Source organism: Protopterus annectens, chromosome 12.part0, assembly GCF_019279795.1.
Source record: "Protopterus annectens isolate FY-2018-M chromosome 12.part0, PAN1.0, whole genome shotgun sequence".
Lineage (NCBI taxonomy): Eukaryota > Metazoa > Chordata > Ceratodontiformes > Protopteridae > Protopterus > Protopterus annectens.
In genome coordinates, this window is record NC_056746.1 from 187,126,422 (window position 1) to 187,144,838 (window position 18,417).

Below are 18,417 nucleotides of genomic sequence, written 5' to 3' on the forward strand. Positions count from 1 at the left end.
AATGCATGTTAACACAAATCCTGTTATTCTAGCTGATTTATAACCTATAAATGTTATTTTGTATGCTTTTTCTGATTAACCAGTCATTTGTTTATCCAGCCTAAGGTCCAGTCCTAGCAAGACTGGATAAGAGGGAGTCTACTGTAAAGTCAGCTGCTGCTGGTTTTGGACTATTTATACTTTCGCTCTGTAGTGCTGTATCACTGGCCTTACTGAGTCTTTTTTTTTTCCTGTCCCTGTTAGTCCCACACAGGGTCGCCAGACGTCCCTATTTCAGCGATCCCGAGTCCCGCACTGCCAGATAAAATCCCGGCAAAACAGCCTCCAGTTGTTTTTTTTTTTGATTGGCCCGTATGCCGATCAAAAAATCGCAAAAAGAAGCTACTTGTGTTTTAATGTGGAACTTTTTTTTTTTGGTCTTCACTTAGCGTGAAGGACCTTTTTTTTTTGGTCTTGTCCCTACCTGCCGGATAAGAAATCTGGCATCTCTGGTCCCACTTGAAGTGCAGTGAATGAATTAGCAAGGAAAAAAGAAACAAAAATAAGAACAGAAAAGTAAAAAGCTCTGACTGGAAAAAAACAATTTAGCATGGAGTTGCAGGTAAATGTCATGAACCGCGAGTTAGTAGGGCAAGATGGGATGAGACCATAGTAATCTACTACTGTGCGGTCAAGTCCCACATTCACAGTACAACCACTGGAACCATTCAATTCTGCAAGAATGCAAGAAGTGAAAAATCAGGGATTAAAAAAATAATAATATGGCAAGCAATCTACATCATCCTCAGAAGCAAATCAAGTGACTACTTTAATTTATTGCTTGAGGGATGAAGCAGAAGATGTGGTGAGATATCTGAGCCTAATACAAGATGAAAGTCAACAATACAAGACAATAAAACAAACTTTCCAGAAGTTCTTTATCATGAAAAAGAATGACTTATGAGCAGGCAATACATAACCACAGACTAGAGCTACCCACTGAAACAGTGGATGTTCTTCATCTCACATTGCTGCAGTCCTTACATATGGGTAGTCCGCTGTCCTCGGTCGGCCCGAATACCAAAGTATTAGGCTGACGTCGGTCAAGGGCGCTTAGAGCTGACATCAGAACGTCAGGGTACAAAAGCGCATGACCGACGTCATATCCTCAGTCTTTTTTGCCGCATGGTCCGATGCAGAAGCAGCGTTGCAAGTGCCGTTCGGCGTTCTGAAATTTTTCGAGTTCGGAGTTTCAGACCGAATCCAAGTTGGGCTAAGTACCCCGTTGGGGAATATTTTGGTTTTTTCTTGCCTCAGTTAATTACCGGATGTCAGAAAAAGTGAATAATTGTATTTCTTGTGGGAAACAGATACCGCATAGGGATTATCATTCTTTGTGTATTCCTTGTTTGGGGCCTGAGCACGACGTAGTCGGGTGTCGCTTTTGTGCTAGGTTTAATAAGCGCACCATTAAACGAAGGTTAGATTGCGCTAGGCTGGTCTTCGGTAAGCGGTGCAATTATAATATGCCGTCGGATACTCCGACGCCCGCTACCGCGAAGAAGCGCAAAGACAAAGCTGTTAAACCCAGACAGGATGAGTCGTCCGTTCCGGACGCCGGTTCTTTAGAGGCTTCAGTGGAACCGGTGGTTCCGACGGAGGCTTCTCTGGAGTCTCAGGGGGAGACTTTGATTTTGCAAGATGTGGCCTCTCAAGAGGCAGGTCAGGCTGAGGGGGCTTCTCAGGTTACTGTACTCCCCTCCCTTCCCAGGGTGATTAGGCCTTCTCCTTCTGTTTCTAAGGCTTCTTCCAGAGGCAGGCCTGGTTTGTCTACTGCTGGTGTCAGTCCTAGTTCAGCAGGGTCTGTGCCTAAGAAGCACATGCTTAAAATGGCAGAAGATTTGATTACTCTGATTAGAGGATCTATGCCCCCTCCTGATAAGAGGCCTAGGGTGGAGCCAGAGTTGGAAAGTTTTGATCAGGCTTCAGATGATTCAGAGTCTTCGGCTGAAGACATACAGGAATTCACTCCTTATTCTGATTCTGATGCAGAAGATTCCACTCCTTCTGCTTCTCCTCCACAGGATTTTTCTTTTTCAGAAACACTTCATTCTATGAGGGAACATTTTAAGTGGGAAGGTCAGGACTTCTCTGATTCACGGAAAAGGTTAAGGGAATTTTTGTTTTTACCTCAGCATAGACCCTTGGCTATACCCCCTGTTCTGGATGTTGTTCAAGATGTGTTTTCAGAGGCTTCCCTTAATCCTGATTCTCTGCCTCCTGCGCCAGTTAAACCGAATAGGTATTACAGGGTGCCTGAAGCTCATAAATATCTCTATAAGAGTCCTAGGGCAGACCCAGAAACTATCAGCCAGGGACCTAAGGGTGTCAGGGCCTCTGTTGTAAAAAATCCAGTTCCTCTAGATAAAGAGGCTAGAGCTTTGGATAGATGGGGAAAAAAGGTATATACCTCTTCTACTTTAGCAATGAGGGCTTTGAATTGCCAGTTTCATATGTTGAAGTATCAGAATTTTCTCCTTTCTCAATTAAAATCTAAGGTGGATGCTCTGGCAGGGGGCATTGAGTGTAAGGAATTACAAGATTTGGTACATGTCTCTGAACAGGTGGGTAAGCATTCTTTACAGTGTGGTTTTGATGCTTTGCAGGCCTCTTCTAGGGTGGCTGCCACTGGTTCAGTTCTTCGCAGGCACGCCTGGCTTAAGGATCAGAATTTATCAGAACATGTTAAGACCAGGATTTTGGATGCTCCTTTACAGTCTGAAGTGTTGTTTGGTCCACCTGTGGAGTCAGTCTTGAAGAAAATGGAAGACAAGGCTAAGTCTATGCAGACTGTTAAAGATTTTTTGCAGGTTCAGCCTCCAAAGTTTAGTAGAAATTGGCCTACTAAGGGGTGGACGTATCCTTCCTCTGATTCTCAGTCTAGGGGTAGATCTAGGCGTGGTAGGGGCAGAGCTCAGAGTACCTTCAGGCCTAGAACATGGAGTTCACCTGCACAATCTTCGGGTGAGGGCAGGGGCCAGTCCTTTCGTAAACAGGCCCAATGACCTACTTTTTCAGCTGCCAGATTCTTCTTGCCTGGCAGCACCTTTGGGAGGAAGGTTGGCACTCTTCAAGGAAAATTGGCTGTTAATAACCCAGGACAAATGGGTATTGGACATTATACACCAAGGTTACAAGTTTTATTTCCATACCCTGCCTCCTTTCAAAGGCATGCCAGATGTTCCTCCTCAGCAAAGACTGGAGGCTCACAAACAGATTTCTCTACTACTTCAAATAGGAGCTATACAACCGGTCCCTCTGTCGGAAGTGGGCCTAGGATTTTATTCTCGCCTGTTTCTCGTACCAAAGAAAGGGAACACGTGGAGACCAATTTTGGATTTATCTATCCTCAACACATATCTGGACATTCCAAAGTTCAAAATGTTGACGTTACAACAGCTTTTACCTCTGCTGGGCAAAGATCACTGGATGGTGACTCTGGATCTCAAAGAGGCTTACCTTCATGTTCCTATCAGGCCCAGTTGCAGGAAGTATCTGCTGGCTGGGACTTTTCATTATCAGTTCTCTGCATTGCCCTTTGGCTTATCTACTGCGCCCAGAGTATTCACAAAGGTTCTGGCTCCAGTGATAGCCTTCTTCAGGCTAAGAGGAATACAAATTTATCCTTATTTGGACGATTGCCTGATTCTGGCTCAAGACAAAGACGAACTTCTTCATCATCTACAGTATGTGATGGCAGTGTTAAGATGCCTAGGGTATTCTGTGAACGAAATAAAGTCGAGTCTAGTACCCTCTCTGGACATGTGCTTTCTGGGTGTGAGACTGAATACAGCATCCCAGATGGCCTTTTTGACCCCGGACAAACAAAAGAATCTTTCTCTTTACTTCCGTCAATTGTCTCTCCAGTCCAGGCTGACTGCAAGGACAGTCCTTCAAGCCTTGGGGTTCATGGCATCTTGTATTCTGGTACTTCCCAATGCCAAACTGCATATGAGGAAGCTTCAATGGTATCTCAAAAATGTATGGACACAACACTGCCAAGATCTGGACACTGTCATTCAAATAATACCTTGCATTCAAAAGGAATTTTTGTGGTGGGCTCAGGAATGTCACCTAAACAAGGGACTCTCTGTGACCCGACCAGAGACGAGTCAGATTCTAACGACAGATGCCTCAGACAAAGCTTGGGGAGCTCATCTAAATGGAAAATGGGTACAAGACACGTGGCCTGCCAGACTTCAACATCTACATATCAACTTGAAGGAGATGTTAGCAGTCCAATTTGCATTGATGGCTTTCAAGGATTTACTTCTCCCAGGACAGGTGTTGATTCAAACAGACAACACAACTGTCATGTGGTACATCAACAAGCAAGGGGGAACACATTCTTACCCTCTATGCAGGCAAGCAATGATTTTGTGGGAGACTGCTCTCAGTTTACAGCTAAATCTTCAGGCAAGGTTTCTACCGGGAGCACAGAACTCCTTAGCAGATGTGTTGAGCAGACAGATAATGGATCCCCACGAGTGGAAATTGGATCCTCATGTATTTCAAAAGTTGACAGTGTTATGGGGAACTCCAGGCATAGATCTGTTCGCTTCTCCACTAAACTACCAGTTGCCAAAGTTTTGCACAAAAAGGTTCCATCCCACAGCTTGGAGGGTGGATGCTCTATCATTCAGTTGGAGCAATCTTCACGTCTATGCGTTTCCACCACTGCCTCTCCTCCCAAAGGTACTCTTGAAGGTCAGACAGGACAAGCCATCCATGATTTTAATAGCTCCAGATTGGCCTCGACATCACTGGTACCCACTACTGAGAAGTTTGGTACGGGAGCCTCCATGGCCTTTGCCTTCGATTCCACACCTTCTGTCTCAGGAGAACAATCACTTACTCAATGTCAAACTTCAGTCTCTGCATCTAACAGCCTGGCATATTCTGTTCTAGACCCTGGAGGGTCTCAGCTTCCACAAGTTTTGAATGTTATTTTGGAGGCCAGAAGGCCTAGTACAAGGAAAGTTTACGCTGATAAATGGAGGAGATTTTTTATTTGGAGCAAAGCAAAGGACTTTGATGTTTCCAAGCCTGATTTAAGTGTTTCTCTTCAATATCTTACTGAGTTATTGGACAAAGGTTAGTCCTTCTCCTCTATAAAGGTTCATGCTGCAGCCATTTCTGCTCACTATGACTGTGACCCACCATTATTTTCTCATCCTTTGTTTAAGCAATTTCTTAGAGGGGCAAAGAACATAAGACCCCCACGTAGAGCTCCTACTCCTGCTTGGGATCTCAATTTTGTGTTGGAGAAACTCACTCTACAACCTTTTGAGCCTGCAGCTACTGCCGAGTTGAAGTTTTTATCATGGAAGACTGCTTTTTTGTTGGCCATTACCTCTGCGAGAAGGGTTTCTGAATTGCAGGCCCTTATGGCAGTTGAGCCTTTCCAGATTTTCCATAAGGATAGGGTATCTTTGCGTACTAATCCTTCCTTTATGCCTAAAGTGGTTTCTAGTGTGGCTTTAAACCAAACAATTCATTTGCCTACTTTTTATGCAAACCCCCAAAATAAAGGGGAAAAGATTTTGCACACTTTGGATATTCACAGGCAGTTGCGTTATTATTTGAGCAGAACTAAAGGGTTCAGGCAGTCTCAGCAGTTGTTTGTTTCTTTTGCTTTGGGTTCTCAGGGAAAACCTGTTTCAAAACAAACTATTTCTAAGTGGATTGGTTTTTGTATTGCTTTCTGTTACTCCCATCATGGTAAGGAGATTCCGGCTGGAATCAGGCCTCATTCCACTAGGGCTACTGCCACTTCTACAGCCTTTTTAAGGGGTAGCTACTAAAGATATTTTGGAAGCAGCTACTTGGAGTTCAGTGCATACTTTCTCTAAACATTACCACCTTCCACTTTATTCTAAATCTAGGGCTGGATTTGCCACTGCAATTTTACAGGGCATTTTGGCAGCTCCCAATGCTTTATGATTTTGCCAACCTCCCTTACCTCTGCTTTGGGATTCTACCCATATGTAAGGACTGCAGCAATGTGAGATGAAGAACATAGTACAGTTTTGTACCTACCATAAATGTAGATGTTCGAAGATCCACATTGCTGCAGTCCAATTTACCCTCCCTCCTTCCCCTCTGTAGTTTGGGGTGGTTGTGTGGTTTGGGTTGTAAATATTGTTTGTACATGGGTGGTTGGATGTTTTTTGGCTATGGCCTTTCTTTTTAGGGCCTTCTGACATCTGGGGCATGAAAAGACTGAGGATATGACGTCGGTCATGCGCTTTTGTACCCTGACGTTCTGATGTCAGCTCTAAGCGCCCTTGACCGACGTCAGCCTAATACTTTGGTATTCGGGCCGACCGAGGACAGCGGACTACCCATATGTAAGGACTGCAGCAATGTGGATCTTCGAACATCTACATTTATGGTAGGTACAAAACTGTACTTTTCTTTTGTCACTGCCTTGTATGAACTTGGCTGCAAGAATTATGAGTATGGGCCGCTCCATGATAAACTGATCCATGGCAGGACAGTAGGTGGACAAAGATATACTGCATTGTCAGAAAGAATGCAGATGGGCAAAGGCATGAACTTGGAGACAATGGTGAACATGGCAAGGTAGTCTGAGAAAGTCAAAAGACAGCAAACAGACCAAATGGCACTGTTGCTGAGACTAAAAGTGCTGCAATGACTGATGCTACTTCTGAAGAAGCCAAGAAGCAAAAGCCTGTGAAGCAAAAGAAAGTAACTTAGTTTAAAGAGGCAGTATTTGCAGCACAGCAATTTTTGTTAGAGGTGTGGGAAAGTACAGTTTTGTACCTACCATAAATGTAGATGTTCGAGGATCTACATTGCTGCAGTCATAACCTGTGGGGTAGTCCGCTGTCCTCGATCGGCCCGAATACCAAAGAGCTGGGCTGGCGTCGGTCATTGTCGCCTAGAGCTGATGTCAGTACGTCGCAGTACATAAGCGCATGACCGACGCCATATCCTCAGTCTTTCTTGCCCCAGATGTCAGAAGACCTAAGAATGAAAGAAGGCCAGAGCCAAAATAGAAAACGCCCCACAACTACCAGTGTGGAAACAAAGATAATCCTAAAATAAAAAACACAGCAACCACAAACTATAGCGGGGAAGGAGGGAGGGATAATTGGACTGCAGCAATGTAGATCCTCGAACATCTACATTTATGGTAGGTACAAAACTGTACTATGTTCTTCGTCTCACATTGCTGCAGTCATAACCTGTGGGTAGAATCCCAAAGCAAAGGAAAAGGGAGGCTGGCAAACTAAATAGCATTAGGAGCTGCTAACATGCCCTGTAAAACTGCAGTGGCAAACCCAGCCCTGGACTTGGAATAAAGAGGAGATGGTAATGCTTAGTAAAAGTGTGTACTGAACTCCAAGTAGCTGCCTCCAAAATATCCTTAGTAGCTACACCCTCAAAAAGCAGTAGATGTGGCAGTAGCCCTAGTAGAATGAGGTCTGATCCCAGCAGGAACATTCTTCCCATGATGAGAATAACAAAAGCAATACATTGACCAATCCACTTTGAAATAGTCTGCTTTGAAACAGCTTTCCCTTGTGAACCCAAAGCAAAAGAAACAAATAACTGTTGAGTCTGTCTGAACTCCTTAGTTCTGCTCAAATAGTAACGTAACTGCCTGTGGATATCCAAAGAATGCAAGACTTTTTCCCTTAGTTTGGGGATCAGCATAAAGGTAGGCAAATGAATAGACTGGTTCAGGGCCACATTAGAAATCACTTTAGGCATAAAAGTAGGGTTAGTTCAAAGAAACTCTATCCTTATGAAATATCAGAAAGGGTTCAACTGCCATGAGTGCCTGCAATTCAGATACCTCCTAGCAGAAGTAATGGCCAACAAAAAAGCAGTCTTCCAAGACAAAAACTTCAATTCAGACGTAGCTGCAGGCTCAAAAGGAGGTAAAGTAAGCTTCTCCAACACAAAATTGAGATCCCAGGAAGGAGTAGGAGCTCTACGTGGGGGTCTTATATTCTTTGCCCCTCTAAGAAATTGTTTGAACAAAGGGTGAGAAAATAAAGGAGGGTCACAATCATAGTGAGCAGAAATGGCTGCAGCATGAACCTTCACAGAAGAGAATGACAAACCCTTGTCCAGTAATTCAGTAAGATACTGTAGTGCAAAACTCAAATTAGGCACTGAAACATCAAAGTCCTTTGCTGTGCTCCAAAGAAAAAATCTCTTCCATTTATCAGCATAAACTTTTCTAGTGCTAGACCGCCTGGCTTCCAAAATGACATCTAAAACCTGTTGAGGAAGCTGAGACCCCACCGGCTCCATCACCGAATACGCCAAGCTGTCAGATGCAGGGACTGCACCCGAACGTTGAGAAAATGATTGTTTGACTGGGATAACAAATGAGGAACCTGTGGCAGAAGCCAAGGAGGCTCCCGAATTAAACTCCTCAGCAGAGGATACCAATGTTGATGTGGCCAATCCGGTGCTATTAGAATCATGCAAGGCTTGTCCCGCCTGACTTTCAAGAGTACCTTGGGAAGAAGAGGCAGAGGAGGAAAAGCATAAACGTGAAGGTTGTTCCAACTGAAAGATAGAGCATCCACTTTCCAAGCATTTGGGTGGAACATCTTTGTGCAAAATTTTGGTAGTTGAAAATTCAGTGGAGAAGCGAACAGATCTATGTCTGGAGTTCCCCAAGCCACGGTCAATTGTTTGAATACCTGAGGATCCAGGTTCCACTCGTGGGGATCCACAATTTGCCTGCTCAATACATCTGCTAGGGAGTTCTGTGCTCCTGGCAGAAATCGTGCTTGAAGATTGATTTGCAAACTCAGAGCAGTTTCCCACAAAACCATTGCTTGTCTGCAAAGAGGGTAGGAATGTGTTCCCCCCTGCTTGTTGATGTACCACATGACTGTTGTGTTGTCCGTTTGAATTAACACCTGTCCCGGCTGAAGTAGATCCTTGAAGGCCATCAAAGCAAATTGGACTGCTAACATCTCCTTCATGTTGATATGCAAATGTAGTAGTTTGGGAGGCCACATGTCTTGTATCCATTTCCCATTGAAGTGTGCTCCCCAAGCCAAGTCCGAGGCATCCGTCGTTAGGATCTGACTCGCCTCTGGTCGGATCACAGAGAGTCCCTTGTTTAGGTGACATTCCTGAGCCCACCACAAGAATTCCTTCTGGATGCAAGGTATAATCCGGATGACAGTGTCCAAACCGTGGCAGTGTTGAGTCCACACACTTTTGAGATACCATTGTAGCTTCCTCATATGCAGTTTGGCATTGGGAAGTACTAGAATGCAAGATGCCATGAACCCTAAGGCTTGAAGGACTGTCCTTGCAGTCAGCCTGGACATTACTGATAACTGTTGGAAGTATAGATGAAGAGTTCTTTGTTTGTCCGGGTCAGAAATGCCATCTGAGAAGCTGTATTCAGTCTCACACCCAGAAAGCACATGTCCTGAGAGGGCACTAGACTGGACTTTATTTCGTTCACAGAATACCCTAGGCACCTGAAAACTGTCATTACATACTGGAGATGTTGTAGTAACTTGTCTTTGTTTTGAGCAAGAATCAGGCAATCGTCCAGATAAGGATAAATTTGTATTCCTCTCTGTCTGAAAAAAGCAATTACAGGAGCCAGAACTTTTGTGAATACTCTGGGCGCAGTAGATAAGCCAAAGGGCAATGCAGAGAACTGATAATGAGAAGTACCAGCCCGAAATCTCAGGAATCTCCTGCAGCTGGGCCTGATAGGGATGTGAAGATAGGCCTCTTTGAGATCCAGGGTTACCATCCAGTGATCTTTGCCCAACATAGGCAGAAGTTGTTGTAATGTTAACATCTTGAACTTCGGAATGTCTAGGTAGGTATTGAGAATGGACAAATCCAGAATTGGCCTCCAAGTGTTTCCTTTCTTTGGCACTAGGAATAGACGGGAATAAAAACCTAGGCCTACTTCTGACAGAGGGACCGCCTGAATTGCCCCCATCTGTAAAAGTAAAGAAATTTGCACCTGAGCCTCCATCCTTTGCTGAGGAGGCACATCCGGCATGCCTTTGAAAGGAGGAAAAGTGTGAAAATAAAACTTGTAGCCGTGATTTATTATATCCAACATGACCAAATGCCAGTTTTGTTTGAAAAGTCCCAACTTTCCTCCTAGAGGAGCTGCCAGTAGAGAAGGGTCTGGCAGCAGAAGAAACAGGTCATTGGGACTGTTTACGAAAAGGCTGACCCCTGCCCTCATCAGAAGACTGTGCAGGAGAACTCCAAGTCCTAGGTCTGAAAGAACCCTGAGCGTGAGCTCTGCCTCTACCACGCCTAGACCTGCCCTTAGACTGATAATCCGAAGAAGGAAAAGACCATCCTCTAGCAGGCCAATTCCTACTAAACTTGGGGGGCTGCACCTGCATAAAATCTTTGACCGTCTGCATAGACTTAGCCTTATCTTCCATCTTTTTCAAAACCGATTCCACAGAAGGACCAAAAAGAACTTCGGATTGAAGAGGAGCATCCAAAATCCGAGCCTTAACATGCTCTGACAAATTTTGATCCCTAAGCCAGGCATGTCTACGAATAACTGAACCTGTAGCAGCCACCCTGGATGCAGCCCGAAGAGCATCGAAACCACACTGCAAAGAATGCTTGCCAACTTGATCTGAAGCATGAACCAACTCCTGAAGCTCCTTACACTCTATACCCTCAGATAAAGCATCCACCTTAGATTGCAATTGGCCTAACAAAAAATTCTGATACTTCAGCATATGAAATTGGCAATTCAAAGCCCTCATAGCTAACGTAGAGGAGGTGTACACTTTTTTCCCCCATCTATCTAAAGCCCTAGAATCTTTATCCAAAGGAACTGGATTCTTAGCCACAGAAGCCCTAATACCCTTCGGACCTTGAGTAATAGTTTCCGGATCAGCTCTAGGACTCTTGTACAAATCCTTATGTGCTTCAGGAAATCTATAATATCTGTCTGGCTTAACAGGAGCAGGAGGTAAAGAATCAGGATTAAGGGAAGATTCAGAAAAAACATCCTGAACAACTTCTAAGACAGGAGGAATAGCCAAGGGCCTATGCTGTGGCAGAAACAAAAATTCCCTGAGCCGTTTTCGAGAATCCGAAAAATCCTGACCTTCCCACTTGAAATGCTCCCTCATGGAATGTAAAGTCTCAGAAAAAGAAAAATCCTCTGGAGGAGAAGCAGAAGGACAGGAGTCCTCTGCATCCGAATCCAAATAAGAAGGGAATTCGTGAATTTCCTCAGCTGAGGAATCAGAGTAGTCTGAGGAATGATCCATCCCCTCTAAATCTGCCTCCACCCTAGGTCTCTTCTCCGGGGGGGGCATAGAACCCCTGATCAAAGTAATCAAGTCCTCAGCCATTTTTAACATATGCTTTTTAGGGACAGGGGCTGGAGAGCTAGAACTATGACCCGGGCCAACATGACAAGGTTTGGCCTTAGCATGAGCTTTAGCCACCGAAGTAGAAGGCCTAATAACCTTCTGTAAAGATGGAACTACAGACACCTGAGAAGCACCTTCAGCCGGGCCTAACTCCTGAGAGGCCAACTCCTGTAAAATTAAAGGTTCCCCAAGGAATTCAGCCGAACCCTCAGCAGGATCCACAAGTTCAACCGGAGGCTCCGAAGAACCGGCGTCCGCAATGGACGACTCATCCTGCTTAGACTTCAAAGATTTATCTTTACGGTTTTACGGAAGCGGCGCCGGAGGATCCGACGGCATGATATAGTTACACCTTTTACCAAAAACAAGCCTGGCACAGTCTAATCTCCGCTTAATGGTGCGCTTGTTAAATCTAGCACAAAGACACCCGACCGCCGTGCTCAGGCCCTAAGCAAGGAATACACAAAGAATGAAAATCCTTATGGGGTATCTGTTTCCCACAAGAAATGCAATTATTAATTTTTTCTGACATCCGGATAACTGAGGCAAGAAAAGACAAAGATTTCTAACGGGTACTTAGCCCAACTTGGTCTTCGGTCTGAAACTCGATAAATGAAAATTTCAGAACGCCGAACGGCACTTGCAAACGCTGCTTCTGCTTCGGACCACGCGTTAAGACTGAGGATATGGCGTCGGTCATGCGCTTATGTACTGCGACGTACTGACGTCAGCTCTAGGCGACAATGACCGACGCCAGCCCAGCTCTTTGGTATTCGGGCCGATCGAGGACAGCGGACTACCCCACAGGTTATGACTGCAGCAATGTGAGACGAAGAACATCGTGGGTTACCTGAAATGGCAGTGCACAGCCAAAAATCTCATGCATTGTTCCTATGGCAAGAAGGGATATTTCAGGAAAGTCTGCAAAATAGCCAAGAAAGTGAATACTATGGAAAAAGACAAGAAAAGTCTATTTTTAGAACAGTAAATGCAGGGGAAGAATCTTTGTCTATTCAGTTGTTTATCAGAGGTCATTAACTGAAAGTTCAACATTGATACAGGGGCTGATTCACTGAAAAGTGTATACATTCAGAACTAATTTCTGTAACCTAGGTATGAATAGATATTGTATCTCCACTATATGTTAAAATGTTCCAAATGATTTCTACCAGACTTTGGATAGTTTGTTTAATAGATTAGGCACTTTGCATTCAGTGTTAAATTTCAAGCTTACTTTACTCCCTTTTGTATACTCTACCCTCTACTATACTGAAGTAAAAATCTTTTAATTGTACAGTAATTTTTAATTAATATTCTTGTTTGAGATTCATGTTTATTGCATTATTTTTTTTGTAACCTGTAGCTTTTCTCCTCGGGTCTCCACTGAAAATGGGCTATTAGTCCAGTTGGACTAACCCGGTTAACAAATGTCAATAAATAAATTAAAGTTACCAAGGATGACAAACTACTACTATATTTTGTGATGCATTCTGATTTTTATTTAAACAGTGACTTGGATTTGGAAAAGCATTTCTTAAATAAATTATAGTTAAGATTTTAAATATAAACATTATCAGGATACTAGCCTCATACTATTTATGTGTCCATTTCACAGACAACACATATTCTACCTCAAATTGTTCATCTCTCTCTCTCAAAACATGATACACTTTGTCAATGAATAAGTGAAAACAAAAAACACATGGATAGTTACATTAAAATATTCATTGCAGAGCTGTTTATAAATAAATCCAGGTATGTACAGGTATGGGGCTGATATCACTATTTCAAGTGATATTCCGCCCAAAAACTGTCTCACACAAATATGAAACAGTGTAAGCATATCACATCTACAAAGGATGCAGTGGTGCCATACAAACAACATCATTGCATTACCTTAATAATCTGCCTCAGACTCCAGGTCTTCTGATGCAGAGAAAGGTATAAAAGTCAACAATGGCAACCATAAAAGTAGTTTAATTCATGATACTGGAAGAGGTCCTATATAAATAAGAAGCTTCTGCCAAAGATTCATGTCTTACTCTTTCCACTGCTGAGACCATCCCAAGTCCTACAAAAGCTGCATCTTGCCAGTTAATCCCCTAAATCCAGAACAAGGTCAGCTACAGTTGAGGTCATGAATACATGTAGTCTGCGAGATAAGTCAGGTCCAATGCGACGATTTTTCTCTTTAATTTTATCCTTCACCTTTAAGTACGCCAGAAGGTTTTGTCGCTGATGATCTGTACTGCATGATCTGTAAGCCTATATTAAACAACAAAAGGACAAGTCCATTGAGGAGGAGACAGCTTAAAAGAAGTTAATTTTAAACGTTTTTTTATTGCAATCACACATTCTGTTTTTGACGAACAACTCATATGGGGTGATCTCCATTGTTCCAGACCTGCACATAATATGGCTGCAAACCTGCATAGTCTTGGTTTACACTGTAGATGGAGTTTGCATAAGATCATGATTTCAATTCCTCCAAGTGGTTCAGTCTTATTAAAATGTACAGCAGCAGCCATCGGATGATAAGGAAATATGGGTTGTGTTGCAGGACCTTTCTAGTACTTTCCTCCCCTTTACTTGAGATAACAGCAGTAAACTTCTGACTGTGTACTTAATGCATAGTGTTTGCTAGTGTGACACATGTCCAGAAAAGACTAACCCACGGATCCTGCTATAGATATCAATAATGTATTACTCCGGATGTAGTCCAGTCTTACCTGCAGATGCCTTCTACTAGTTTTTACCAACTTCAATTCTGTCCAAAATAAGCATAATCAGCCATGACTTTGGTAGGGTGTAACTTGTTTAAATGATTTCATATTTTTATTTTATTTATTTATTTATTTTACATTTGTTTACCAGGATAGTCCAACTGGAAACAGTTTCCATTTTCACCGGAGGCCCGGGGAGAAAAGCTCCAATAGTAAGTACCAAAATTAAAACAATATGATTAACAATTTTGAAGAAACAAATATGAGAAAAAAAAACTATATGAAGAAATACATGAAAAAATATTGTATAAGCAAATATGGAAAAACAATATATATATATATATATATATATATATATATATATATATATATATATATATATACACACACACACACACAGAATAAAACATAGTTAACCATAGATATTCATGCGATAAGTCTACAATTTCCATAAGCAGTTAGAGTTTCATAATACTGTAAAAAGTTATATAGTGGTTGAAGTAGGCAGTGAGTTTTATGGAGTGAATGAACACAAGGCATTATGTGATGCAAGGGCATAGCCATTTTTCCATGAAGTGTGATTTAAGTGAGTTTTTAAAATGGGTAATAGTTGAGGCAGAAATCAGAGCAGAAGGGAGGTTATTCCAGTTTCTAGCTATGGTGCGAGAGAACAGAGTTTTTCCTGCGGTATTGTTAGCCTTTGAGATACAGAGTAGAGATTTGTCAGATGAGCCGAGAGGATGATTTGTATTATAGTGGGTCAGGAGTGTTGGCCTAGTGCTGGGGTTTTTTCAAGATATCTTACAATATTGTAGGCAATGACAAGCTGGTAGTAATTTAGTAGTTGGGGAAGTTCTAATTATTGTAGCTCCCTTAGAGCCTGGCAGTGGTGAGTGCTGAAGGTGGAGTTATTTGCAAATTTTGCGATTTTGTTATAACATGACTCAAGTCTGGCTAGGTCAAGTTTTCTGACTTGGGTAAGGACAGGAGCGGCATACTTTAGAGTGGACTGTAGGTGAGTTTGGGCAGGGGTAATTCGAGCTTGTCTTGTGAGGGATTTTCTGTGTCTATATAGTGTTCCCATTTTTTTATGGACCTTTTTAATTGTTTGAGAAATATGGATGTCGAAAAGTAGGCTTTTGTCAATTTCAACACCCAGGAGTTTGATGTGGTCACAGGGAGAGATATTAGTGCCATTTTTGGAGGAGAAAGTGAAGGATAGAGAGGTAGGCATGGTTTTGTTGGGGGTGAAAAGTAACAATTTAGTTTTAATAGGGTTTAGGATAAACTGGATTTGAGTGATCCATGTTTCGACAGAACTAGAAGATTCCTGAGTGAGTTGTTGTACTGTGGTGATTGACGGTGCCGAACAAATAAGAGTTGAATCATCTGCTTATTGTATAAGTGAAGCATGCTGTGTGGTGGTATGGAGATTATTGGTATATATGGAGAAAAGAAGTAGGCCTAATATTGAGCCTTGTGGTACGCCTATGGTAGTTGGGAGTAAGGGGGATAGTACACCTTGCCATTGGACAGATTGTTGTCTTTCAAACAGATAGCTTTTAAACCATGCCATAGTGGATGGGGCAAAGGATAGGGAGGCCAGAGTGTTGAGTAGCAAGGAATGTGAGACCATATCAAATGCTTTGGAGAGGTCTAAAAATATTGCAGATACAAAGTTATTCTTTTTCGGTTGGTTGACTAGATTGGTAAAAGGGAGCAGAGCAGTTGTGCTGTGGTGTTGCCTGAAACCATGCTGTGTGGGGGAGAAGAGATTATGTGAGTATAGGAAATGCATCACTTGAGAATGTATAGATTTCTTGAGTATTTTAGATAAGGGAGGTAGAATGGCAACGAGGCGATAATTTGAGTATTCATAAGAATTTCCACATTTATGAAGTGGAATAATATACCTTCCATAGTTGTGGAATAGCTGCGGTGGTGGTGCTGCGGTAGCGTTGTCACCTCACAGTAAGACGTTGTCCTGTTCGATTCTCAGCTAAAGCGTCTTCTGTGTGGAAACATGCGTGAATGGGTGTACCTTCATTGAAGGTTGTGCATCAGGCCTGGCAAGTCGGTATGTAAAAATCTACTGCCAATCATTAGCAGACCGGAGTTCATCTGTGGCGACCCCTAACCGGGAAAAGCCGAAAGATACAACAACAACCTTCCATAGTTGTGGAATGTAAGATTCTTGTATGGAGTGGATGATAAGAATAGAAATAGGGTAGGATAAGGATTGAGCAGCTATTTTTAGGAAGGTGGTTGGTAGGTTGTCGGCGGCAAGGGTGGTCGGTTTCAGTTTTAGGAGGATTTTCTTAATTTTGGAGGTTGGCACAAGTGAGACAGAAAAATGTGGGATATTCTCAGGGCATTTGGTTGAGTTATGTGTAGGGTTGTTTTTGGATAGTTGGGAGGATAAAGTTAGGATGGATTCAATGAAGTGGTGATTAAATTGGAGGCTATGTCCATATTGTCCTTGGTGGGGTTAGGAGTGAGAGTGGTAGTTTTGCCTGGTTATAGCAGAGAGTTGATAGCATGCCAAAACTTTTGGGGAACTTTTGAGTGTCTATTTAGGATATCAAGGAAGTAATTTTGTTTATCTAGTTTTGTCTCTTGGCCTGCTTTCTAAGTTGCAGGTAGTTTTGTTTGGCTAGGGTAGTATTCTTCTTCTTCCAGTTTTTCCAAGCTTTATCTCTATATTTTAGTAGGGCTCTAGTTTCCCTACTTAGCCATGGTGCATAGTTTGCCTTGGCTTTGATTTTCCTAATGGGAGCAACTCTGTCTAGGGCATTGATGAAAACACTGTCAAAGTATTCAGCTGCCTGGTCTAAACCTAGGGTTTGCAGTAGTTGCTAGTTACTATGTTTTAGAATAGTGTTGAATTCCTGTGTATTTAATTTACGATCATCTCTGACTTGTCTAAAAATGATGGGTTTGGCTATGCTGGTACATCTCCGTAGGAGGAAAGTGGGGAGATTGTCACTGAGACCATCTGGAAGGCAGCCTGTCTGGTAGTTTTGTTTGGAGGAGTTGACTAGAGTCCAGTCTAGAACAGATTGTTTATGGGTTTTTTGTCGACTCTAGTGGGTTCTTGGATAAGTTGGGAAAAACTGGATAGATTAACATGGTTAGTGGGATTGTTAGAGGTGCAGGCTATCCAGTCAGTATTTAGGTCACCTAGTATTATGGTTTCCTGAGAAAGATTATCTGTAGCTTCATTGTTCACAGTACATGAACTCATGTTTTAAGGGTGTTATATCAAATGGCTCCTGCTTCTTACAAAGTAAAAGAATCACCAACCACATTGAAATGCACCCTAACCACAGAATGTTTTTAACTTCACTTTGAATTTCACAGTTTATATTAGGAAATAAACAATTCCTTGACTGGTTTGAGCTGGAATGGGTATTTCTGTCTTTGGTTATGTATGAAAACATTATGTCATATGTGAAATCAGTTTTCATTTAAATGTTTTGTTCTTCATGAGAAGTCAGAATTTTCTTATCAAATACTTCAGTACCGATATTTATATTGTACTATGCAAGTGACAGCACTGGATCAATGAAAGATATATCAGGGATGACACTTGTTTTAATTAAGCAAAAGTATTCCTCTTGAATACAATAAGAATAACACACAAGCATTGTGAAGTGTACAGTGAACCTTTTCATAAACACCTAATCATGAAGGAAAGGTATTCATACCATTTAAGTGTATTTGATTCCCTCTCTGTTGCTCTGTAAAAGTGCTAGGGACTTCTAGTTATAAACCAGTGACTACATAGCAATTATCAGTTGATGTTTCTGTGTGAAAACACAATGTGATTGCAAAGAAAGATCATATAGTTCAATGAACCAAAGGCAACTTTCAGTCCACTATAACCAGTGCTGGTTGTGTAGATGGATAAAGCCATTAATATGACGCAGGCAACCAGAATCCGATTAAAGAACCAGGTGCTTAATGCTATTGGCAGGGGAGGATGAGTGCACCCATCCTAGAAAGGGGGGGGGGGGTGAAGTGGAGCTGGCTGCGTACTGTGAAAGTACCCTCAGAGGACAGGCTGGGATGCAGATACTTGGCCTTAGAGCAGAAGTTAAGCTTCCACTGATGGCTGGGAGCCTTCACAGTGGAAGTATAGGCATGTGCAGTCACACAGGGAAGGCAGTGTGAGCCTCTACGGTGATGCAGAGCACCTATCTCCCCATCCCATCCAGGGGGTGGGGTTAGGTCTTGACATAAGCCCTTATTGCCAGGATGCCACTGAGGGCAAA

The 18,417-nt window shown here is 42.6% G+C and overlaps 1 protein-coding gene across 1 annotated transcript in view; it reads right to left on the bottom strand.

The window, feature by feature from the left end:
- Positions 1–12,894: 12,894 nt before the first annotated feature.
- EME2 (essential meiotic structure-specific endonuclease subunit 2) overlaps positions 12,895–18,417 on the bottom strand; it is a 471,218-nt gene continuing 465,695 nt past the window's right edge. Inside the window, exon 8 of the mRNA XM_044089218.1 lies at positions 12,895–13,685. Coding sequence (XP_043945153.1) covers positions 13,515–13,685 — 171 coding nt within the window. The 3' untranslated portion in view covers positions 12,895–13,514. The remainder of the gene's footprint in view (positions 13,686–18,417) is intronic.